We start from the raw sequence: 25515 nt of genomic DNA on the forward strand, positions 1-25515 counted from the left end.
GAGGCGGTGCCGCGGCTCAGCCCGGAGCCTCCCCCGCCCGGCGGAGGGATCCCGGCCCCGCGCACACCCCCAAAGTTTTTCCCACGGTTCATTCTTAAAGAGCGCGGGGCGGGGCGGGGCCGAGAGCGCGCGGAGCGGAGCCGCGGGGTCACAGCGCGTCCCCGGCACCGGGACAGCGCCCGGCGGGAGCGAGCGGGGCCGGGGCGACCGGGGAGCGGGGGGGTCGGAGCGCGGGGCCGTTAGGGAGCGCGGGGCCGTTAGGGAGCGCGGCTCGCTCCCCCGAAACCCCGCCCGGGTCCGTCCCCCCGTGGAGCCCCGCAGCGACCCCCGGGCCGGGAGCCCCAACTCACCCCTTTCCCCCCCCTCCCCCGGGAGCCGCGGATCGCGACCGCCCCTCCGCCCGCTGCTGAACCCCCACCCCGGGGCCGCCCGGGACCACCCGCGCCTTTCGTGCTCCTGGGCCGAAACGTTCAGAACAAGAAGAGCCCGAGGGCGGCGGCCCCGGAGCCTGCGAGCCCGGCTCCGCTCGGGGGTTGCACAGCAGCACGCGGGGAGCGGAGCCGCCCGAAGGATTTTTTCTCTCCCGATAAACAGCGGCAATCAGATCGGCTCAGGTGTTCTCTGCCACGAGATGACAGATGCTGGCTGCAAAGAGATTCTTTACGTTGGACTTGTAAACGCACGGAAAACGCCCGCTCCTCGCTCCCTCCCTCGCGGGGATCCTCGGGCGGCCCCGGGGCTGATTTTTCCCATCCCGGCCCCGCAGGGAGAGCCCCGAATCCGCGCTGCCGCCGCAAAAAAAAAAAAAAAAAAAAAAAAAAAAAAAAAAAAGTTCTGCGCTGCGGTGCTTCCCGCATGTCAAAATAAAGCCCACATAAGAGCAGACCAGATAGCATTGATCTCTGTTCGAGTTCATTACTCCCTCTAGAGTTACACGCGGGGGGAAGGAGGCAGCGAGCGCGGTGATGGATGAGCCGGGCGCTGTGCGGCTGGGGGGGCTCCGTGCACGGCGCTGGGGGCTCGTAGGCACCAGCCCACCAAGAGACCACCGCATTCCCTGCCAGCACCCCCCGTGCCACAGCTCCGTGCAGAACCAAACCACTGCGGGCGAGGCATGGGATGCGGGGCCCCGTCCCGGCACCCCCAGCACAGCCGAGGCTCCGTGCCGACCCCCAGCGCTGCGCTTCCCCCCTCCTGGCAGCGCACACCCTGAAATCACGCCCCGAGGAAGCGAGGAGAGCATCAGTTTCTCCAGGAGCCGGGAACGTCTCCCGCCGCAGAGCCGAATTAAGCCTCATTTCCAGCTGATTGCTGCAGCTGCGGCGGGATGAGGAGCTGACAATGAGCGGGAGGAAGAGCCGCGCGTCCCCGTATCTCGCTCACACTTGGAAGGTTTCATTTCCCTCCTCAATTTTAATTCATCAGCGAGCAGGGCCAGACCAGCTGCTGCCTGCTATCGCCGCCGCGCAGCCCCGAGCCCCCACGCACCAGGGAAGGCCGCTCAGGCTGCAGCCGGGGGCAGAGCCGGCAGCTGCGTGCTGGGAGCCGGGCAGCGCGCTGCACAAAGAGCCCTTATCTGCCCGCACTGATCCTCCAACGCAGCCGGCACCGCGCGGGGCTCCTGCTTCAGAGGAGCAGGCCCGGGGCCTCGCTCTGGAGCATGAAGCGTTTCTTATCTCCGCTCCCGCCAGCCTCGCCGCTCGCTGTTTCTTTGCATGTGCCGTTGGTTCTGCTCAGCCGCCACCTGCGGAACGACAGCAGCGGCCGCGGGGCATCACCCCCGGCTCCGCCGCCCAGCCCGGCTCCGGGTGCCGTCCCCAGCGCCCACCTCCACCGCGGTGCCCGGCAGCACCAGGAGGCGGGCGCTGAGGAGCGAGGGAACCGAGCACAGATTGCAGCCGAGCAGAAGAGCACGAAGAGCGGGTGCCCCCCAGGTGGGGGCTCACCCCCCCGCCCCCCGCCCCACACGGAGCAGGGAACGGGCACAGCCCCACTGAGAGCTGCTCATCTCGCTGCTGGGCAGAACAAACGCCCTCCGCAGCGAGCGCGGTGCTGATACGCGCCTGGAGACTTTGACAACCCTTGTACAAACGGATTTCCTTCCGCTGCTGAAGTTTGACATTCCTGCATTATTAGATTATTTGCAAAGGTCTGTGCGCGCTGCAGGAAAACAATGCCACCAACGTCTCCCATTACAACCTGCTCCTCCACAAATCAGCCGGGAGGCAATAAGCCGCGGAGACAGCGCGTGCTGGAGAAGGGCAGACGCTAAAGGAGCGAGGGCACCGGGGGGGGTAGGAGGCATAGGATGCAGTTCCCGGCCCTGCCCTCGTCCCGCAGCTCCTGCAGCAGGAGCCACCCAGCTCCCTGCCCCGAGAGCCCCACACCAGTCAGCGCTAGCCCAGGTATCAGATGCAGAAGAAAATTACTTGGGAAGAATTATTACTTGAGAGAACAATTCACGCTCATTTCCAACCCATTAACTCCTTCCTCCTCTGCAAAGCCACCATCGGTTCCCGGTGCAGAGCGGAGCTGACACAGGTGTCAATCATTGCTGCAGCGCTCCCTGCTTCCAAACCATTGTGGTAAGGACCAAAGCATTAAACGCGGAGGGAGAAATAAAACACCCTTTTCTCCCTCCATATTATTTACTTCTGTATGAGAAAAGCAGTCCCCAATCTTATATACAAAAAAAAAAAAAAAAAACCTAAGACTAAAATAAATACCCTAAGTGACTTCTTTGTGCTGCTGGAGGTTCACTTCCCAGTTCTGACAGCGTCTCTTCAACTCAGTGTCACCCGGGTCTCTCCATCAGGATGTCAGCAGAGATTCCTCAGCCCTGGTTTGTGCTCACCTCACCCACCGTGGAGCTGAGGGGGGAGCAGGGCTGAGGGCAGACACTGCAGCCCTGGGGGGAACCGTGTGCTCTGAGCTGGGGCCTGGTGCCGATGCCCCCAGCACCGGTGCCACCGCTCGGTGCCCGCAGCGCAGTGAGGAGCAGGGGCTGTAGGTGCTGCTGCAGAATCCCTCCCCTCTCCTTCCCTCCTGAGCGGGGACGGGGCGGTAGGAAACTTGCAGAGCGCCTCATCAATCATGTTCTTTCTAATTAACTTCTAATTTACCTCTTTAGTCAAATCTATTTACAATCAGAGACAAGAAAACGCGGCCCAACAAGAGGCGCAGCGCAGATGGGGCTCTCTGCCCTCACGCTCCGTTGCCTCCATCCCGTGCCCGGTTCCCTGCTGCGATTCAGCCCAGCCCCATGGACCAGCATCACCCTGCTGCCTCCCCACTCGGCCCATGTGGGGACAAGCTCCCAGACCCCCAGGTCTTCCCAGCCCTTGCAGGGCAGGGGTTGTGGCCAGCACGGAGCCAGAGCTCAGCCCAGATCCCCCCCCCACCCCCTGTACACGCATCCAATCCCAACACCGGCGATGCTGCCCCAAGCTTCAGCCCCTGGCCAAAAATATCTGAAGGGGTTAAACCAGGGACCAAAGCCTTCTGTCTGTGACCTACCAATGCTTCATAAAGAAGATCTGTTATTATTAGCTCAATTCTTGAATCCTCCCCCAGTTGATACAACAGCATTCATCCCATACAACAGCTGCTGAGACTCACAGTGCCCATCTCTGTACCTCTGTGGCTTTCCTGTGCTGCTCAACACTGCAGCAAAATGGGCCATCCAGCAGCAGCAGATTAAGCCGAATAATTATCTTAATTAATAACAGAGGTCCCAGATGTGTGTCCAGCCCATCCCAAACACCTCTCCAGAGCAGCAGCAGGGCTGTGCCCAGGTCCTGCGTGCCCGAGGCTGCAGTCCATGCATGGGGTTTTTGCTTTACAGGGGTCTTGCACAAGACTGGGGTTCCACCCAGGCAGGGCAAGGGGCAGGTACAAAGGGGCTACACAGCAGAGGATCCTAACACGTGTGCAGGGGTCCTTGCCTCTAAAACACTTTGGAGATCAGGAGAATAAATCATTGTCTGTCCTGTAGAAGCCTGATTGAGCACACTGACACCTTCTGAGAACTACCCAGAGACCGAGAGTCTCAGGTGGGGCGGATTGAAGAGCTAACAAACTGCAAAAAGGGGGAAAAAAAAGCAACGACAGAAACGCTGCCTTACAAAGCAGGAACACCACGGCAGCCTCACTTCCTCCAGCAGCGCCGCTCCCGGAGAGCTGGCAGCCCGGCCATTAGAGCAGGGAATTATTTCCAGTCCAGTCTCCATATTAAGTAACTCAGCTAATGCATCCAGAATGGAAAATACTGAGGGAAGGGAAATGTACTTTCTGAAAGCAGAACCCCAGCAGAGCGGTGAGGGGAGAGGCAGCCACGCTCTTGCATAGTGCTGGGAGCCAGGCCAACATGGGCAGACACAGAGGGATGGCACTTGGCAGCGTGCTGGGATCCAAACCAAAAGCAAACCCCAAAACCCCGGCTCGCACTCAGGCACCTCTTATCACTATTCTCAAGAACTCCCCATGTTTTCCTTCGCCCAAGATACGTCCCCTGCTTTTCCAAGTTGCTTCACATTCGCTAAGTTCCCCCTGTCCTGCCTCAGAAGTGACTCCTCACCTCCCTTCCCTTCTCCTCTGCCTTTCAGGTGTGGTGGCACGATGACTCGAGGGCCATGGAGCGCCTTCCAGCAGGGACACGCAGCAGCTCAGGCACGCACTGCACTGCACGCCACGCGGGAGGGAAGAACTCCAGCAGTCATGCAAAGTCAGAAACTAAACACAGCTAAAGGATGGGGAAAAAAAAAAAGTCTTTTTAAGGAAGGGGTGAGGGGTGACAATAATTTTAAGAAATAAGGAAGAGAAATGAAGAATTCAAACAAAGTTCCGCACCAAAAATGTGTTTTGCAGCTCCCTGTGGCTGCTGAAGCCACTATTTCCATGCTGATCCCCTGAATAACGGCATTTGATGCCACCCGGGCCAGCAGTGCCTGCTACAGTCGTGATTGAAGGCAGCCTTTAAGCTTCCCTGACAATGCATTTTTCTTGGAGATAAAAAATGAATGCTGCCAGCATGCAAATCTCTCTAAATTAGGCAGGGCCCAGCTTGCTGGAGCAGCGATGTTTTGTGATGACAGTCATTAACTTTAGCAGAAGGAAAAAAAAAAAAGATGCAGGAAAATCGTCTCAGCCACTTCTCATCCCAGCTGGGAGCTGTTGCCCAGGGAAGTGGTGGGACTCAGCGGGCAGACAGCTGGGATTGCACTGCAAGAGCAGAAGGGCAACACAGAAACTTGCCGTGGTCTGCTTACTGCAATCAGCCACTCAGATCACTTGGTCCTCCTGCAGCTCCCCCAGCAAGGCACTGGTGGGGCTTTTCTGCTTCTGCTGGGGAACCCACTGCTGCTGCAAGGAGTCAGACTCACAGTTCCAGATTTAGAACACTATCTACAGAACACATACAGCCAAGGCCCAGGGGATGCTGCTCCTGGTGTGTGCTCTGGCAGAGGCTGACAGCCCACTGAGCAGCTGAACTGGACACCAACCCAACCCCTCAACCTCCCCAGTTCACACCAGCACATCTCCCAGCATCCTGGATGGGTACCACGCTCTCTACCCTCCCTCTAACAGGCACGTGGTTGTGCTCCTTCATGCTCTGATCACAGCAGTCTGACTTGAAGGAAAAAAGCTGCCCTGCAGCAAGGTAAGCAGCTGTAACCCAACTCACAGCAGACTCCTCACGTAACAAACAAGGAAATAAAAAAAAAAAAAGCAAACTAGTCTTTAATATCTCCAAAATCTCATTTGGAATAGTTTCATAGAAACATCACTTTTATCGTGCAATCAAGGCTGGAAGAGAGCAGCAGCAGGAGGGGAAACAGACGCCGCATCGCCCCGGAAACCACGGAACTCAGCCCCGAGGCCTCAGAAGTTCTCCAGCAGGTCCATGATCCGCTTCTGCTCACTCTCCCGGAACTCCTGGTTCTTCCCATCCCCGATGTTCTCTGCGTACTCTGCAGGAGAGAAAGCAGCAGAAACACGGGATGTCAGTGATATACCAGACAGCGACGGCCAACTTCCCCTGCAGAATCTGCGTCCGCTGCAAAGAACGGAATGAGAATTTACGTAAGGAGCACTGATGAGTTTCTTTCCCCATCTCCAGGGCTAAAGCTTTGCCTAACGAACATCCACTGACCCTCATTAAAACCTCTGTAGCAAAGAGAGACTTTAACAGGAACACGACACTCGTCATTCAGCGGCATGAGCAGACAGCAACACTTGGACGTGCAATGTCTGCTCCCCAGGGTCTGACCACGAGGCCATCCCAGCACCCCAGCAGAGGAGTCACCAGCACTCAGTGGAAGTGCAGAGCTGTAGAGCTGGCTGCTTTCAGCCCAAGAAGCCCAGCACAGATCTGGACACTGCCAGCCTTCCAGGTGTCCCCATGGAGGGACACCTGGAGGAGAGGAGCTGAGGGGAGCTGTTAAACATTTGTTAAACTTTCCTGACTTTAGGTTTAACGTGTCCATTTTCCAAGCAATCTGAAGGAGGATTTTTGTAAAACTGGTCAAAAGGAGATCAGTTCCTCAATCCATGAGTGCTTTTAACCCCTATGAAAGAAACACACCAATTAAGATTTAACTACAAAGCAAACCCCTTGTCTTCAGCTAGACTCTGATCAAGCCTTTGCCAATCCATGCAGCCAAACACAGTACAAGAAGAATTCCCCTGCAGCTCTCTCCTGACATCCACCTAAAGCTGGTAGCTCCCATTTCCTCACCAGCTTGCTCCTTTCTGTCACCAGAACCTAAACATTCAAAGAGGGCTTAAAAAGAAAAAGTGAAAAGCAGGGATCTGCACAAATCTTAGTGAATCAGGTGCAGCCTGCCTGGTTAGACGGCGTTTTCCAGCCTCCGCCTTCTCTCATTCTTTTCCTTCTTCCTAAACAAACAGAACAGCTTGTATTCAGCATCTGAATGGTAAGTTGCTGTAGAAAGTTTGCTTTAATATTTATACGTTCAGCACTGCTACATGCCTCTGAGCTCTATCAAAGCCTTTATTATAGGAGCACTGAAAGGAGTGAGGACAGGGAGAAGTTAGCTGAAGTGGGAGACTTCCCTCATGTGTGCACTCTCTCTCTCTCTCTCTCTACACACAAAAAACAGAATTCTTTGCCAATGCCTCTGGAAGAAGTCCTTTTAATATTTATCAACTGCTACAGTACCTGTAACAAGAGCAGGCAGTAGCACTATGGCTTGCTGCAGGTGAATCCTGATTCCTCTCAGTCCTGGAGGAGACGAGTGCAGGGAACTCTCCCTCCAGGTAAAGGAGCAGCTCTCCATCTCAGTAACAAAGGCAGCAGCAAGCTCGTGGCTGTGCTCCCTGCAGCTGAGCTGCCTGCGGGGCAACCCAGGGACAAGGGGCTGCTGCATAGCGCAGGCAGGAGCTGAACTCCAGCGTGGCACAGGGTTATGAGCCCAGGAGATGGAGGTGAGCGCTCAGCTCAGGCTCTCCTGTCCCCTTCGGGCGGTATCAGAGCGCTTTGTGTCACACAGTTCCTCCAGGAGGAGCAGGCACTGTCCACAAACGAGGCCGTTCCCGTGCTTTGTCACACTAAGTGCCTCCGAAACAGATGCAGCAGCCGCAACTGCCTTTGTTTATTGCAGCCCAAGGGCAACGCTTTCCTGGCTGCTGCTGCTCGTGGTGGCTCAGCACTGGGTGGCAGCAGGGACGACGTGGCTGCCCGGTGGCCCGGCTGCTCCTGGTGGCGGGGTGGCTGCCTGCAGAGTGACGGCCACCAGATGCGGGGGGGGGCATGGCACAGCGCTGGCAGCGGGGCTGCTGCGTGCCCCCGACATCAGTGCCCTGCTGCTGCCCCAGGGAGGCAGACAAAAGCAGGACTCAGATTCCCCTCACCTTCCCCAGAAGCTCTGCATTTTCCCTCCCAGGCATTTTGGTTTCACAGGACCACAAGCCCAGCGAGTCCCAGGGCAGGCTCTTACTGGGGTACCAACAGTAGTTAATACTGATCTGAAAAGGCCAGATAAAACCCTCAGAACTGGGCTTAAAAAAAAACCCATCTGAGATTTTCTGTATTTACTTGCTTATTTAAAATTCCACCACTTCAGTGAGACAGCAAAAATCAGACATCAGCTCCCTATGCCTACAGTTAAACAGAGCTTACACATTGCTGTAGCTACACAGAGGGAAAAGACCTGAGATCGGTTTCTGCTTCATTAGACAAAATACAATGGTTACAGAACAGTAAAAATCAATAAGGAAATATTGAAGCTTGTAATGGATATTGGAAGCTATAAAGCCTGCACGTACAGAGGGACCACAGGCCAAATTTAGCATCGCCCTTACAACATCCCTGCTGCCCCTTGTTGGTTACACACACTAACAGGTCGGCTCAGCACTCCATAGGCCCTGGAGGTGCCCCGGGGTTTGCAGAGACTGCCTCCCACCCTGAGCACCCTTCCAGCCACAGCACGCACCGCTCAGCCACGTCTCCAGAGGGTGAGCGAACCGTCCCGCTGCAGGAATGCTCATCTTCAAGGGAAAGAAACTGCAGGGCAAGTGGTCAGCCTGCAGGAGTGCAGCTAATGAGCCTCCAGCGCTCCCTGCCCGCTCCTCCCCCTGAAGTCCTACCGTATGGAAACAGTCCTGCTTCCTCGCCTGCATCATAAGTAATTCTGAGCAACCCCAGGGGATCCATCAGCTGTCAGGTTGCCGGAGAAACATGGAGGATATGTAGGCCATAAAATCAAACTAAAAACCGAGCACCTAATTAGTATGCAAAAAATAAGAAAATAAAACCTGAACGGGAGCAAAACACTGAACGAAAAGTAAAAATAAACTGGCCTTCATTTGTCCTGAGAGCAAGCTGCAAACTGGCTCAGAAATGCTTCAGCCTAGGCTGAAGCCTCCCAGCACCTCACTCGTTTGGAATAGAGCCTCCAGAAACTGCCTGGTGCCCGGGTGCCCAGCCAAGCTGCGTCCAACGAAGCAGCTCCTCTGGAGAGGCAGGTCTTTGTGCTGTAACTCCAGTTAAAGCTAGGCAATCTTTGCTGACAAGGTACTTGACAACAGGGGTATAACTGCTAACAAAATCTAAATGTCACCAGCAAAGACGGCAGATGAGCTCTGTGCGATCCCGGCCTGGCAGGAACCTTAGGGCACTCCAGCCCAGGGCTTCAAGGACCCACCAAGAAGCTCATTTCTAAAGTTACTGACAACTGTGATGGCACAAATCTCAAACACTGCCAAGCGTGACAGCTGGGGAAGAGCTGAAGAGAAAGCCCCAAATACTGTACCCATCACTCCTATTATTAACATGCCATTTAAGGTCTCTTTAGGGAGCGAACACATCCCTGCTGACACTGCTGACGTTGCTGGACAATCTGTACTTTCTCTAAGCAGCTCGCCAGAGATGATAAAACCATTACAGAAGTTTCACAATGCATGTCACTGCCTGTGAAAGGAGGAATCGGATGAAGTGCTCGTGCAGCTGCCCCCGGTCAGCATGCAAATCAACAGGCACAGGGAGGGCTCTCGAGTACCTGTGGCCTAGGTCCCATGTGGGAACCTGGAAGCAGACATGTGTCATGTCCTAAGGTGCAGATGGGCATTTAGAGGCAGGAATATCAATCAAATATCGCTTGAACTTGCTGGGAAAGGATAGGGGCCGAAGAGCTTGCCTGCAGCTCCAGGTCATCTCACACCATCAGAAAATCACTTTTTTTTTTTTAGTACCTGCTATCTTTGCTATTCCCAAAGAAAGCAGAGAAGCCCAGCACCCCAAGGATGCTGACAACTCCTCTCCGAGACCTGCACAGCCTCTCAGGAGCACAGCTCCCTGCTACACAAGGAGAGGCACTGCTGGGGGCGAGGGGTGGGCGCTGGCAGCTCAGAGGGGGCTGCAGCAAGAGCCCCGAGCCCTGCCCCCTCCCCCTCAGTCTAACTGGCTGCTTCTGCTGAAGGACAGAGGGCGACCGATGAGACACACAGCTCAAATAAGCACTGCTCTAATTCAACATAAGCATTCAAAATAACAAGCAGTACTTTAGAATCAGGATTGCAAATCACAACAGCTACATTTTAAAGCTACAGAGGATACTTTAATGCTATAATCCATATTAATCTGACACTAAGAACAAGACAAATACACCGTGGATACCAATATGGTGCAGATAGTAAAGAGCGGGGCCGTGTTAATGAAAGATGAGACTCCACTATTCTTTCCTCTAGCATGCACATACACTTCCCTTGCATATTTACCCTAGCATTCTAGTGCGGACCAGTCAGTCTGCAGTTGACAGCAGCATGAAGTGCTGTGGTGTTATGTGACAGCAGACAACAGCAAGCATCCTAACTCCAAGGCAAGGCTTGCCTCTTATCAAGGATTTCAGCCCTGGTCAGATCTCACAAGGTAACTGCTGCTCAGAGATGCTCCTGAAGTCAAGGAGAATGACACGCGAAGGCTCATCCTACAAAGCGATGACCAAGCTGTCCCTGGTACAGAATGAAATGTGCACAGGAATATCTCAACTCACCCTTCAGTATGTGCCGAACAATTTTAATGGAGCTGCCTCTCATGTTCAGAATCTGATGGACTCTCTGACGAATCTGATCAGGAGAGAGAAGGAAGGAATCTTCAACAGTACATCAAGCCATGCACAGTCCCACTTTTTCCGCCCTCTTTGAGATACGAGTGGAAACCACAAGAACCACAAAGCCCAGTTCAGCCTTGCTAGTCCACAGTCCCAGAGCACTTAAAACATTCAGGAAGGTATATGGCACACGTACAAGTAACCACAAAATATAGTCACAAACCCCAGTGCACTCATGCCAGGAAAAATGCAGTATTTCACACAGGTCAAGAAAAATGCCCATCTGCAGTCTGTGTCTTTCAGAGGCCTTCCAAGACAATATTCCCTTTCAGCACCCTCAGCAGTGGTATAAACAGGGCCTTCCAATTTCTAACCGTGACCTTGCTCATGGCAGTCTGTACAAACCATCAGCTCCTGTACTTATTACTGCCCTCCTAACTGTTGTAACTTCATGAAGCTGCATGGACACAAGGCAACATGCAGGATTCCTCCCAAAAAAAGGAATTAAGAGGCAATATTTGCAAGCACGGTCTTGTTTGTATCATACAGTATTTGCAATATTTTTCATTATTGTACCATGCAATCATTGCAATATTTGCAAGGATTACTCTTGTTTGTATCACGGATGGAAACGTGGTGCTCCACCAGCTCTGTATATAGCTTTACCTGGGGAACATTGGCATTACAGATTTCTGCCATGATGTAAGAAATGAGCTGTAGAACAAAGAGACCGGCATCCAGGCGACGGAGATAGAATTCGTCTTCCATGTCATCATCTATTATCTCTCCTCGGCGCACCATGTCCTGGAAAGCAGTGCAAAGAAAAGGGGTCAAGGCTCTCTCTCAGAGAACTTCCCATTACTCACGGCGAAGTGCTGGTGATATTTGCAGTTTCTGAAGAAATGCTTTGTTCCCTAAAACATTAACATCCAGATGCTTCCTATCAAAGAAGTACTTTTAGTAATTTATTGAAATCCACAAAACATCTCATTCCATTTGGAGCGTGGTTTTGCCTTTGCTGGTGTGAAGTGTGCCCATCCGCAAACTGAAGTTTTAATTTAAACACAGAAATTACGTTTCCAAACGGAGCAATTAGAGACCACGAATGGGAAACAACCCAGTTCTTTGTCACAATGGCACAGAACCCGTGCTCTTTCGCTGGCCATTTGAGGGTGCTGTTCAGCAGTGCAGAACATGACTCCAGCAGGCTCAAAGCCCTCCCGGCCTTCTAACTTCATCAGTGACAGGTGAATAAGAAATCGGGTCTCAACGTCTGCACGAGCACAGCTTCACTACTTGCAGCCATTCTCTTCCAAAGCTGTTGGCTGGGCAGAGCGATGGGGCCGAGCCTCCAGCTGCAGCCAGCAGAAGAGCTCTGCTTCCACGGGATGGTTCTTCCCTTCCCTGCACATAGGGTGCTTCACTAGAGACCCACACAGAGCCCAAAGGCGGAATGCAAGAGGCTGCTCCATCCTCCTGGCTCAGACAGAGCGCTCGCTGGTTTAAAACAGCAGCAAAGCAGCCCAGCAACGAGCCCTGAGCAGCTCCCTGCAGAGCAGGGCCCACCATGTCACAGGGTGAGCCCACCCCGACTTTCCTCAGCGACCAGCAGAGTGCACTAACTGATGTCAGTATGACCTTTTGCATTTCAGGGGTTTGGGTTTTTTTTGTTTCTGTCTTTAGATAAAGGAAACAGCTTGTCACACCCTGCGAGCTCGCTGCAGCCCGCGTGATTTATTATGCAGCAGGCTGGCAGGTGGGCACGCACCAGCAGAGCAATATTTTCTCATTAGAGCCATCACCGGCGAGAGCACTGTACCTGGAATGCTCACAGAGAGCTTTCTTCACGCGCACACGCTCCAGGCAAACACACACAAGGTCACCAGCACCAAAGCTGATTTCAGCCACCGAATCTTCCCATTTTGTCAAACCAAACCCTTTCATCTAACCACAGGGAGAGTCTTCCAGGCACGAGAAGGAAGATGAACCCTGTACACTGGGAGCGCAATGAACATTCACCATACACAAATCTGATTAAGGGACTTCGAGCTGCAGCTGTTTATTGCTGCCTCCCAAAATTGAAAAGAGAGCACAGGTGATGAAACGCTTTCCCATTCCTCCCAGGAACGCAGTTTGCCAAGGTAAGTTTAAGAAACAATGCCTTGTTACCAATATCATAAAGCCAACTGCATGGGCTACACCACAGGATGCCTCAACTCTGGTTATCTGCATAACTGCCACTTACTCCAGCCTCTCAAAATCACAGGCACGGGCACGACTGGGCACTTAAGGCATGCTCCTGCCAGAAAAGAAGAAATCCAATTTTGTGCAAGCAGCAACTTTCCTCACCCTACATCAATGCCAAACTGAACGACTCTGGTCAAATCTGGGCTCTAACACTGAAGAATGTTGGGTCTGGCAAGCCAGAGGTAGGCAGCTATTCAATGAGATATCCAAAAACCTCATTCAAGGAAAAAGACAAGGCACTCACTCCCAAAACTCCTGCTTACGCTCTCAGTGCACACAGGCTTAATGGCTGCTCTTCTCAACAGCACTAAATTCCTGAACAGAAAAACATCAACAGGCAGCAAGGATTCTGAATCGCCAGAGCAGGAAACAAAGGCCATTTCTGCTCTGTATTCTGATCCCAGCACGGTGATCACAGGAGCAGAATCCAGGCAACTGTCGGCTTGATTACGCAGGGAAGGCAGCAGTCTTAAGAGCCCCTCTCGACAGAGCAGCAAAATTATTTTGTGCCAGTGAATTAAGCAGATACGAATTAGAAGACAGGTACAGCTTTCGGTGCTTTTTTCACTTCCTTTTTATTATTAAAAACAATAAAAAACCACCAACAGCCATTAAATGCTAATCTGCCTCTGTACAGTACCAAATAGCCACCTTTCCACTTTGTCTCTCTTTCAAAGCTGTCAAGTCGCTAACCTCCAAATGAGCACTCAGATGCCATTTCTAATCTGCCAGCAATATGTGCTGAGATGCCCCTTGCTGATGGGAGAAGACAGCAATGAGATGGGCTTCTGTGAAGCTAAAATGAGCTTCTCTCGCACTAATGAGGCAGGACTGACAGGCCTCAGGGTGTCAGGTAAAGACTCAAAAACTGAAGACACAATGGATCAGCCGCTGCTGCACCCGGGATCACATCTGCTCCACGCAGCCACGGGATTAAGGCCCAAAGCATTTTCTGCATCCTCCTCCTCCCTTATGCATCATCCACCATTCCCCAGCAAGGCTGAGTGCAGACTTTGCTCGGAGCAAAGCAATCCTTCACATAGCAATTAGGCTAATCATGGCGTTATCTTCTCCGATCGCTTCTGAGCAGATCCCACGGAAGCAAACAGCTGGGTAACAGGAGATGAAGGGATGCTCTCCTGCTGGACCGTGTTCTGTTTCGTTGTCCAGATTCACGGTGCAGTTTTGCAACAACTGTTCTTCGGAAAAAGCTGGCTTAAAAAATTCCTCCCCTCCCTCCTACTCTCAGCAATTCCCACGCCTTCACTGCCAGTCTGAAGGGCTGAGCTATAAACCAGATCACTAAAAGAAAGGAAAAGGAAGAGAACTGCAAGGGCAGGAGCTTCTTATGCCAGCTGCACTACTGAAGATAAAACTCCAGGTATGATACCTTCAATCATTCTTTGTATAATCAGGTTTCCACTTCTTGTAATGCAAGACTTACACCAGGATACTCTGTCCATCAGACTCAAATCTCTCTTTCTCTCTCCTCAGGATAGGCTGAACCTGTAAAATCTCATTGTGTTTTTTTTTTTTCTTTGGGCCAGGAAAGGATCCGTACTCCAGATTTTTGGAGTACTAACGATGTCCTCAACCACAAGAGGAAGGTCAAAAGCCCCCCAAGTGACAAAGCACAGCTTCTGCAGCACCATGTTCACACATCCACTTCAGTGATTCATGAGCAACAACTACAAACGCTAAAGCAGCCCATAAATCCTATCAGAGCCAGACAGCTCCCTGGGCTGATGGGCAGAACGACGGCTTCTGCCCGCCTCTGCCTGAGGAATCCACTGGAGCCTCTTCAAATCTCAGCAGACCATTTCCCACTGACCAATTTAGAACGCTGAAAACCAAAGAAATCCATAACCCCAGGAGTGTTCCAAGTGAGAAATGAAGCTACCAGCTACCACAACAGTGTGATTCTGAGTTCATGGTGCTTTACGTTATTGTCTTACAAAGGATAAGAGTTATCAGGTAATATTTAGATAGACCTTATTCTGTACTATTCAGAGAGCAGCTTGTTCACCTGCTGTTTACTGTCCTGCCGGTACACACAAAACAGAATAATAACAATAATAAAAATCTAACGCTGCTTTGGCATTTCCCTGTCACTGGGGACCTGCGCGTCAGAGAGCCCAGAGAACATTTGTGCTGATGTACTCCCTGCTTAAAAGACCTCGCAAAGCAGCTCTAACAATATCAACAAACTTTGAAAGACACCTCGTGGCTCTGTTCCGTGCTGGAATAGAAGAGGATGTTAGTTCTGCTGGGAATTGCTTCGTTTGGGGGAAAGTGGAGCTGTGGGATGTGTGACGATATTACCGGCCGTAATTCAAGTTTATGGACCTGTCACCAGAACACAAACGCAACACAGTGCACTTACTTTAGTGCATTTCATCTCACAACTACTCTGAGAAATAGGAAAACATTTCATCTCCCAGCTCTGGAGTGGGGACACAAGTAAAAATACTAGTTTGGTGACACGCTGAATATCATCTGTGGTGCTTAGAGATGATTGGGATTGGAACCGGACAAATCTCCAGTCTGGTCCAGCCCAGACTCCTAGCATCCTTAATCTTTACCACCAGGCTCTGAACATTGCTTTGAAAACCAACGTCCTTCACACGCGGAGTACAAATCTGCTTCTCAGGGGTGACATGCAGCATGAGTCAATCTCAGTAAAACACTTTGATATTTTTCTGTTGAAATATACTGCAGAAGGTCAACGCACATATGGGATGTTTCTGCTAAATCCTGTTATTAGCACTAATAGGAGTGAAGAACTGAGATCCATTTATTGTGGCCAGGCCAGCCTGCAGAGCCCCACAGCAGGGCAAAAGCACAACTGGCTTCTGGATACAATAGGAAAACCAGAGTGCTCTTGTTTGCTCTTCTCCTGTGTACCAGTAAACATGAATGGATTATTATTATTAATCAAATGCCTTCTACACCAGCTGCTTCACACCCAGACAACTCCCTTTGACCCTGCCCAGTGCTGCCTGTTTGCTACAGGTGCTAACATCTGCAGCCTACTTCAGGACCTCTTTGGATACGGGGCGCACACGCACTGGCTCTGCGTGTTGCCTTTAAGAGCTCTATACAGCAACTGCCCAAACGCTGTGGGATTTCAGCCAGAAAAAAAAAAAAAAAAAAAATCAGCTCTGCTTTTTGAGTTCTAAAACCCACACACCACCATCGAAACGCAGAGAATAAATAATTTCTTCTTCTGTTTCGAGGTGGATGAATGGAGAGCGGAGGGACAGCAAAGAGAGTAAAGGCCGTTTGTCTTCAGGCCACCGTCCGCTTGCGAGGCTGCAGCTGTCCATATGGAGCCCAGACGCCGGCAGCAGCAGCGGCTCCATTCGTCTCTCAGCCCTCTGCCTTTTGCTGCTGAGCTCCAGTGCCCCCCAGCACGTCTGCTGGTGCCCAGAGCAGCGGTCTTGGCCGTGCAGGGCGGCTGTGTGTGAGGCTGCTGGGGGCTGCAGCCGGGGCACGCCGAGTGCCCGCACGGGGACGGCGCTGCGGTGATTATCTCCGTCAGCGCTAATCAATCTCATGCCCTCCTCTGCGCTGATACAGATAATCTTGTGGGAAGCGTGCCAAGCTCGCTAACAGCTCTGCAAGCTGCTTCCTGACTCCGACAGCTCGTTCTCTTTCACGAAGTCTGTTCCAGACTCAGTTCCAAGAAAGTACTGTGCGGTACCCAAGCTCGTGTCATTCAAAACGATTCACTGCTGGTGTGCTCCGAGCGCACCAGACTTTGGCTCTGGCCTCAGAATAGAGGTTTCCTTGCAGGAGATCAGAACTCTGCAGGCCAGAGTAGGAATCCTCGCACATTACCACGTAATTGTCTCCCTGCATTTCACTTATTCTCCATCTGCCAAAACAAGCAACATCTCAGCCAAGTAAAAGTGAAGGCACACGAAAGCAGAGACTTAGGCCCTCCTAGTAAAATTCACTCTAAGAAATTGCCAGAAACACTGCTGTGAGTTCCTAGGCCATCTCATCTGAGGGAACCAGAAGCAGGAGAGGGGGTACCAAGAGCTGAGGGGTAATGGCACAGGGACGAGGGGCAGCTGGCAGAGCAGCAGTTCCATGCAGTGCCGTGCCTGTGCAGAAGCATCAAAGACATGTGGTAGCACAACTTATGCAATACATACGTGTTTCTCTCCATCAATCTTCTTATCAGCTGCCTGCATTGCATCCAGGTACTTAAAATACAGTTCCATCAGCCTATCAACCTGCAAGGGCAGAAGAGACAGACCTAAGCAAGAGAAAAAGAATAATGCAATCATCTTATCCTTAATGCTATGCTGTTTTCCTCCCAGCTGCAGTCTTTGCAAAATAAGAGGTAATTCTGTCACTCACAGGAACGAATGCACTGGAAGGCTCGTACAAGTGCTGGACAGATGAGCACGCTGAGTCTGCGAGCATCTGAATGTAATCCCATATCACAATATAGCCTGATCAGCTCCAGCTAAAAGGAAGCAGACGTGTTCCTGGCTCTCTCTCTCTCCTGTGTTCTGGTTCTCCAGCTCTCCTCCTTTCTTAAATGAACTCTTCTGTCTATAATGAATGCAACTGTCAAGTTTCTGTTAAATGCATGAGACACTTTGGCCCTCCTGCTCTCTGTATCAGGCAACTGAAACCCTTTCTAGTGACAGGAAATTTTCTGCAATTGGTAGAACAAGTTATGAAAAACACCTTTAAAACATACTGATGAGAAATACAGAAGAACCATTATTTCCCCAGTGGCGGAATTTACAAATCCACTGAGAATTACCGGTTTGCAAAAGCTGCTGTTTCTGTTTCGTAGCTGTTTGATCCATCCACTACCATGTAAATATTTTGGAAAGAATTTCCCAGACTGTACACCACCAAAGCAATGCATTTTAGAAGAGGAACGGGGAATGCTAAGCGTGGACGAACGCAACTCCTACAATTTCTGCAAAAGAGCTTCACTAGAAAAAACAGGCACCTTTCCCTGCTCCCCTGGTCCTGTCAGAGGCAGCACAACATGGGACATGGTCAGCCCTCGGCAGAGAGGCACAGCACAGCTCTGGGAACCACTACTTCCACGCGCACCAGGAAACAAGAGTGCATACGATGCAGGAGGCCAAGCACTAGAGGCACTGCCAGTTCTCCAGTTTGCAGACAGCAACATGAACAAGAGAACAATGGCACGTGAGCACACAGGTCCCCACAGGCAGGAGTGGGTCTGCTTTTCAGTAACCTGGCACGTGCCCGCAGGCACCCGGCATTCCCAGGCACCCTCCCCGTGCTGCTGCCCGTGGGCTGTGGGCACACAGCAGCACACTCACTCACCTTCTCACTGTCATTCTCTGTAAATTTATTCAGCAGCCGCGTCCTCTGCTGCCCTCTCAGGTTTCGCAAGAGGGAGGCCAGGATGGAGCAGACATGTTCTAGAGAAACAAAATGAAAATTGCATGCTGAGATCAGGAGTAAGAGCTTATTTTCTCCGTAATGTGCCATCACATTTACTATTACCACTCCCACACGTAGCCTTGATGAGCTGGGTTTCCTTTCCAGCACAGTGAGCGTGGGCAGTGCAGCAGTGCAAGCAGCAAGCTGTGTTCATGGGGTGCGTGGGCAGCTCCCCTCCACCACAACCAAGCTGGGAAGGGCTCCCCAGCCCCGTTGCACTGCTCCTGCTACGCCAACTGTGCTTTCCCTCAGCCACCCTGGAAAAAGTGACTTACACGGACCACAGATTCTGCATCAGTGCAAGCGACCAGGCTGGTGTGCAACCCAAGAGCATGATACAAATAGCACCACCTACATAGAGCCTGAGCAAGACCTCAGGGACATTTGCTACTGACAGTTCCAGAGCTCTGGCACAAGTCGCTCAGTGCACCCAGTCCGGGGCCACAGCAGTGCCACAGGTGACCCAGAGCTCCTGCACAGCCACCAGCTGCACACACCACATAGATGGAGGCTGCATGCCTCAGGAGTGCCTAGTCCCATGCTCCACTGCTGCTCCAGTTCCTTACAGCATTACTGCAGAACCAGGACGCGCTGTTCAAGTGGTGGAGCATCCTGTGGGCATACCTGTTTTCACAAGCCCTAATCACTCACATTTTTAAGGAGAAGCCCCCTAAGTCTCTCAAAATGTTTTGCAAATAAAAATATTATTTGAAAACACTGACAGCGGCATGAAATAGTGACATTACTGATAGGTAAGTGGGGTCTGGAAAGGTCCAACCCCAAATGCAGAGCCCAGCGAGCTGCTATCAGACCACAACAGTTGGTGTAGGACAAAATTCCAATGACTGAGAAAGATCATTTTTGTGGTTTCTTGTAACAAAGAATGTTAACGTTAATTGATATACGTACAACTCTGTACTTGGCAGGATGGCACATTCAAATAACAGATTCCTGTCCTGTTTGGAACGGCTGACAGCAGAAGTAACAAATTGGCACAATAAAGTTCTGGTTAAGCAGACTGACGCCCACCCTAGGTGTTCATTTTAGAAGATCACCAAACAAAAATGCCTCCTGCCTTCTGACAGAAGGTCTTTCACCAAGGACACTTGCTATCAGGTTGCTGTTCCTTTGCTGCCCTTTCAGTTCCCCGTGCCCAGGGAACTTATCTATGCAGGTATTCATTCCAAGGGCTTTGCCAACTTTCAGCGTGTGTCACAGAAGAGCAAGAGCATACTGACTAAGAAACAGGTTCTGCTGCTGTTGTTTTTAAAGGTTGTGTACAGCTGACTGGCTCCAAGGGAGGCTTCCCTTCTGCTGGAGGGTGAACAGGCAAAAAACCCACAGTGATAGGAATTCTCATTTGGAAGTTGGCTGAACTAATTTCTCAGGTTATCAAATTAAGTATTCCTAAGTAAAACTGACATCTAAGTCAAGAGAAGGCATTTAAATTAAGATGAATTGAACAAACATCCTTTTATAGTTCATTAGACTCTCCAAGTGAGCAAAACTAGACTGCAATAACTGTATAGAGAAAGAGCAGAACATGCAGCCCATCAAACAAGCTCTGATTGCTTCGCCACAGCCTCTCTAATTCAGAAGGAATTGGCGTTCTCTATTTTTAGCTCACTGAATCTGCTCAAGAATTTCAAGTTGGAATCCAGCACTCGGATCTGACAGTTGGCTTGGGAAGTCCAGAGCCCAAAATCCTTCTGCTTTTATGGATAGCCGAGATACACTGACCCTCAGGTCTTTGAGCGGTTTTGGAACACAGCATTCAACACCGCATCATCTGCATTCCAAAATCTGAAATACAGAAGCATTACTTGAAATCTCACCCCCAGATGCACACAAAGAATTACACAGGGCCTGTGCAGATGGGGCTGCTGGGACCACATCCAGGCCCCGGGGTGGGGGCAGCCCCTGCCCTCAGGCTGTCCATGTCCTGACACAGCCCTGCCACGTTGCCATGAGCCTGAGCACAGCGTTGATCCCTCAGAGCTGCTTCGTAGTAACCACCAACGCCTCTGCTACAAAGCGATCCCAGTTAATCCTCTAAGGGAATGCTTCTTCATCAGACACATTGACACACACACACGAATGCTATCGCAGCACAAGAGGATCGGTCAAATTCTTAACATGATTTTTTCAGCTGTTAGGACATGGGCTAAGGTTTTTACAAGAAACAATAGCAAGAGAAGACAGACTATCAGCCTTCCTCTTGATAAATTAAGTGATACGTGGAAAGAAATGCATCCCTACAGTCAGCCAGTGCAGGAGGCACCAATCACAGCAGACTCACACCACGTCCCCTAAAGCCAGCGGGCACCAGCAGTTCCCTCCAGCACTGCCACTCAGCTGTGGCTCACTGCCAGCAGTGCCCCGAGCACGGAGTGCTTGCTGTGCCACCTGTGGCAAAGTCAAACCACCCCGAGCTGCTTGCACGCACCAGGGCAACGCCTGCGACGGGCTCCAGGAGAGCCCTGCTAAGCATCTCCATTAACTGCCATCGTCAGTAACTTACCCGGCCAGTGATGCAAAACAAAGAACAAGGAGGATTTGGTACCACAGCATTTGAGAGTTTATTCTAATAAAACTCATTTTGAGATTTAATATATTAGCGTCCACCATTTCTTCTGAATATTAGTGAATGGAAGCATGATGCGAAGGCCATTTGCACAGATAACTCCATTTTCCCAAAAGCAGATTAGCTTTTTTCTATCACAGAAATAGCTCCCTTCAGGGAACTACTCCGATCCCTTCAGGGCTCCCCAGGCTGCTCCCTGATGCTCGCAGCAGCCAATGCTGCACGCGGATGGCATCTGCAGATGAAGCAAACTGAAAAATTAAGGCCGCAGATCCAGACCTCACTACTCAAAAGCCCACATTCTAGCTCGAGCCTTCTCTGGGTAAGAAGAATTACACACGTGTATTTTCATACAACAGATGAAAATTTCAAAGCAGCGCCAGGCTCCATCACTTAAATGCAACCACAGAACCATCCCCGCAGCGCTGCCTTCCAAGAGCTGCCTTGCCAAGCCATTACCCTCGTTAATGTAACGTTAGCAACTTTCTGATGCTGGTGCTCCAAAACAAATGTACTGTTACCAGCTCACCACTGGCACATTTTTCAAGAAGAAAACAGCCGCTTGCTGAATCTGTCACTTCCCCTCACCGCCCTGCCTGCCAGGAAGGAACAACCCGCCCCAGCCTACCCAACCTGCCCCAGCTCTGCAGCTGCCCCAGGCAACAAGCTCCATGTCACAGGGCAGCAGGAGGCACTCCCTCCCCACCTTTCCTCCTGAGGATGTCAGGTATCTGGTTCCAACTGCACCAACACAGTGCTCGGCTTCAGAGCTCCCTTTTGTTGCTGTTTCCCAGCTGCTTTCCCATGGCTTGCTGCAGCAGTTAAGGATGGGTACTGGGCAAGCCTGAGTCCCACTCGCACCTCATGCGCTCTTGACAGTATTCATCTCTTACAGAACCAAGAGGAGCAATGAACAGGCACAACATCTCAGGCATCACTGGAAGTATTTACAGCTTCTTCCAAAAAGTAGTCAAGTATTAACAAAATGGAAATGGCAGTGTCACTAGAAGCAGGCTGGCTCTGACCCTAGATTCACAGGGTCTTGCAGTAATATTCCAGAGCACATTTCTGTTGAAACAGAATTTTCCAGGAGAGAGGAAAAAAAGAAAAAAAAAAAAACCAAAAAAAAAGCAACTTCAAAAGCGTGCAGTTTATTTCTGCAATGCTTGATGTTCATCGAGTCACACTTCAGTGCCCAGAGCCACAAAAACACTGCTTTTGAGGTGACATTTGTAGTTGCCTCATTACTCTTTTCAAAAGAGTTTTGCATCAAAGAGTTAAGAGCTTCAAACAACAGACCCTACAGGAGTAAAATAACTTATTAACAGCACATGAAATGGAATTGCCAGGAACTGCTGATACCAAAACAAGCAGGGCAAGCGTGTCATCAGCAGCCAGCACCGCAGCAGTGAACAGGCAAGCTGCGTGGGGCTGGAGCTGCAGGAGCAGCAATGGGGCTGGCACGCAGACCTACCCTCGTGCTCTTTTTCAGTGGTTCCAACCTTCTTGATCTTCTTGGGTGATTTCATGAAGAGTGGAAAGATGGTCCTCAGGCCAAGAATGTCAACAAATTTGTGGCAGTTGTCTGTGCCCTCGGGTCCAATCATGGCATGATCCAGCACCTTCAGGGCACTGCTGCGGGAAATCTTCTTTTCTCTATGGAAAAAAAAAAAAGGTGGAACTTAAACTTTTCAGGGACATGAGGAGCTTTGGACTACACTACTTCAAAGAGACAGCACAAAAAGGGAAATTAATGTGACAAGGGAAGTCACAGAGAGTCAGAGAACAAGCTCTGAGCAAGATTTCCTTCAAGGAGCCAGAACATTACACCGACAAATGCTTTCTTCAGAGCTGCGGTTGACGACAAGCTATTATCTTTTCATTTCTTTTCATTATTTTTATTTCTATTTTCTATTTTCTTTTTATTTCATTTTATATTTTATATATATATGTATATATATTCTCTCTCAGCTACTGAGGAAGTTATTGCTTTACCACCTTACAAACATCAGCATAGAACAGGCAGGGGAGCCTCGGTGGGTACACCAGACAAATACTGTCACACCAAAAGGATGAGGATTTAGAGCTGGCAATAATTCACTTTAATAAAGGAGCGTGCCTGATGAGCGCAGCCTGGTGGTCAGCTGGAAGGAAGAAACCCCCACCTCCCCTGCACAGAAAGCCAAAAAACAAAGTACTTCTCAGGCTAGAGAATATAAGAAATGTTTTCAGGGGAAGTAATTGCATATTGATCAGCATTTAGGAAGGTTGCACAGAGCTGATCTCTGGAATATTCATTGGGTTTAAGTTCAGGCTTTTAGAGATCAATAGTTGCTTGACTGGACTGTCTAGAGTTGATTTTATTTGAAATATTTATTCTGCTGGAGGGCAAGTCATTTATCTTAGTCTCATCTCGGTTTATTGAGGTAACTTTTAGCTGAACACTAATTCAGAGACAAGCACACAAGTATCACCGAACAGAGAGTGACTTCAGTCTAATAGAGAACCCTGAATTACAGCTTTATTTACAACCACTGTTTCCTCCTTTAATACCTCTATGTCTCAGGGAATTTATTATTCTAAAAAGAAGAGCTGCTAACATTATTTGGACTTTCCACATTAGCACAATCTCTCACCAACATTCTAGCAAAAGATACCACATTTCATGGGAAATTTCTGTATAAAATGGTTCTGTTTAATTAACCACAAGACTTCAAAAAGAGATGGTCCAAGTTTCCAGAGGGTCATTAGGAACAGCAGGACGAGAAAGCACTGAAGGATTTTAATAATCATGAAAAATATACCCTGAAATAATTATTGTTGAGCTTTGAGGAACTGTACAGAGCAGTCCATTTTCACCTCGTTTTTGCTAGACGAGAGCAAATGTTTTTGTGAGGGTCACAGAAGAGCTTCAGAGCAGGAGGTCACGTTGCCCAAGCAATGCACTTTCCTGTGAGCTTCAGACAGTAACAGAGAGAGCCATGCATTTTTCCTAGGCAACAGAGAATCTTCTTGACACATCCCCCTAGGGAATCGGGAGGCTGCATCCCCTCCAAACCCTAACACAATTTTACAGCAGAAGCAATAAAAGCCTCATGTCAGCGTGCGCAGAACTGGCGCTAAAAGCCTGCTCCTCTCTCTTTTGGCTTTGTAAGGCAAACTGCATCTAGGTTACTAAGGCAAGGCTGGAGGACTGTGTAGTAAAAAGTGGTTCCTGACCTCAAAAATAGTTCTGAAATTAATTCTGTACGACATTTACAAACTTCCCACTGCTGCCTACCCCCCGCCAAACCCTCCTATTTTTGGTAACGACGCTCCATCAAACGCCCTGCCTCCATGGCTGCGGAGATGCAATCAAATCACAGGAAATATCACGGCTTTCACCCCAGCCCCAAGCTGCTGCAGCTCTGTTCTCACAGACCCCCGTGTCCCTGCCACCTCACCTCACAGACCCACACAGCGCTGTGTTCAGGTGCCACCGCTGCCTGCCCAGGAGCCCACCAGGCAGCAGCACATCATGCTGATGACCACGCATTCAAAGCCTCAGCACAGCAGGCAGTGGTGCTGCTTTCATTGCTGTCTGGAAGAATCTCCTGAGCACGTTAAACGTTTGGCTGAAGGATGCTGTACTTGCCTGCAGTTCAGCGTGCACGGCCATCAGCAGAACAACGTGGTGAGATGTATTTGGTCGCAGCAGATACAGAATCCTGTGTTCTCTAAGACAGTAATGGAGATTCAAGCCTGATATCTTTATTCTCACAGAGCTTATCTATCTCGCATCGTTGTCAATAAACTTTCAACTCTTTGTCCTTTCATCTGCACAGACTATGGTACAATGATTAACCGTCTTTAGAGGAAATACAAAAAATAACAGATCTCTCCCCCCAGCCTTCAGAAGGAGAGAAAAATATTCTGCCCTGTTGTGGGTAAGGTGGTGAATCACAGCTGAATGACATCTCTATTCTTTGTTGTTTATCATGAACATATAAAGGTACAGAAGTGTGATACTCTCAGGCAGCTCTCCAGATAATAGCCATCCAAGTGTGCTCCCTACGTACGAAGTAGCCTGCAGGCTCCACAGCCATGCTGCCCAAGGAAATGGGAGCACCTGCATCATACACTGACTCCCAGTGACAGAAATCAACAGAATCAACTGTTATCTTAATATCCAGCAGATACTAAACATGTAAGAAAAATCACAAATGCACACCAAACACCTGCAGCATCAGTTCTTTGTCCGAATCAGCAAGAGAAGTACTAGATTAACACTTTCAATTCCAGTCTGAAAACATCATAAGGAGCAAGAAGCTTACTATGCCCTGCTAGGCGCTGCTCTCCGCAGATGAGATTTACAGTGTGGGACAAGTCAGGGTCAGAAGGAAGCTGGGTTGGGGATAAGACTCAGTGAACCATCACAGTATCGCCTCAAACAGGTAAGAACAATCTCAGCTTTTCTATTTGTCTTGACTAGACAGACAAAAGGAAAGAAGGGAAAGGAAGAAAAGAGGGAAAAAAAGTCTAACAGTAAGCATAGTCCAGGCAGCAAAAAGGGATAAAAAAATTGCAGGAAACATTCACTGAACAGTTCTTTTTCTTCCATTGCCACTTTACCAATCCCGTACAGAGTAAGTTAGATTCCTAAGCATCAGAAAACTGAGGCCTTAGAAGCTC

The 25515-nt window shown here is 50.3% G+C and overlaps 1 protein-coding gene across 1 annotated transcript in view; it reads right to left on the bottom strand.

The window, feature by feature from the left end:
• CTNNBL1 (catenin beta like 1) overlaps positions 5722-25515 on the bottom strand; it is a 40559-nt gene continuing 20765 nt past the window's right edge. Inside the window, exons 11-16 of the mRNA XM_021416525.1 lie at positions 22319-22500; positions 18141-18238; positions 16976-17056; positions 11235-11372; positions 10512-10584; positions 5722-5969 (exon numbers count right to left, since the gene is read on the bottom strand). Coding sequence (XP_021272200.1) covers positions 5881-5969; positions 10512-10584; positions 11235-11372; positions 16976-17056; positions 18141-18238; positions 22319-22500 — 661 coding nt within the window. The 3' untranslated portion in view covers positions 5722-5880. The remainder of the gene's footprint in view (positions 5970-10511; positions 10585-11234; positions 11373-16975; positions 17057-18140; positions 18239-22318; positions 22501-25515) is intronic.

Source organism: Numida meleagris, chromosome 19 (genome assembly GCF_002078875.1).
Source record: "Numida meleagris isolate 19003 breed g44 Domestic line chromosome 19, NumMel1.0, whole genome shotgun sequence".
NCBI lineage: Eukaryota > Metazoa > Chordata > Aves > Galliformes > Numididae > Numida > Numida meleagris.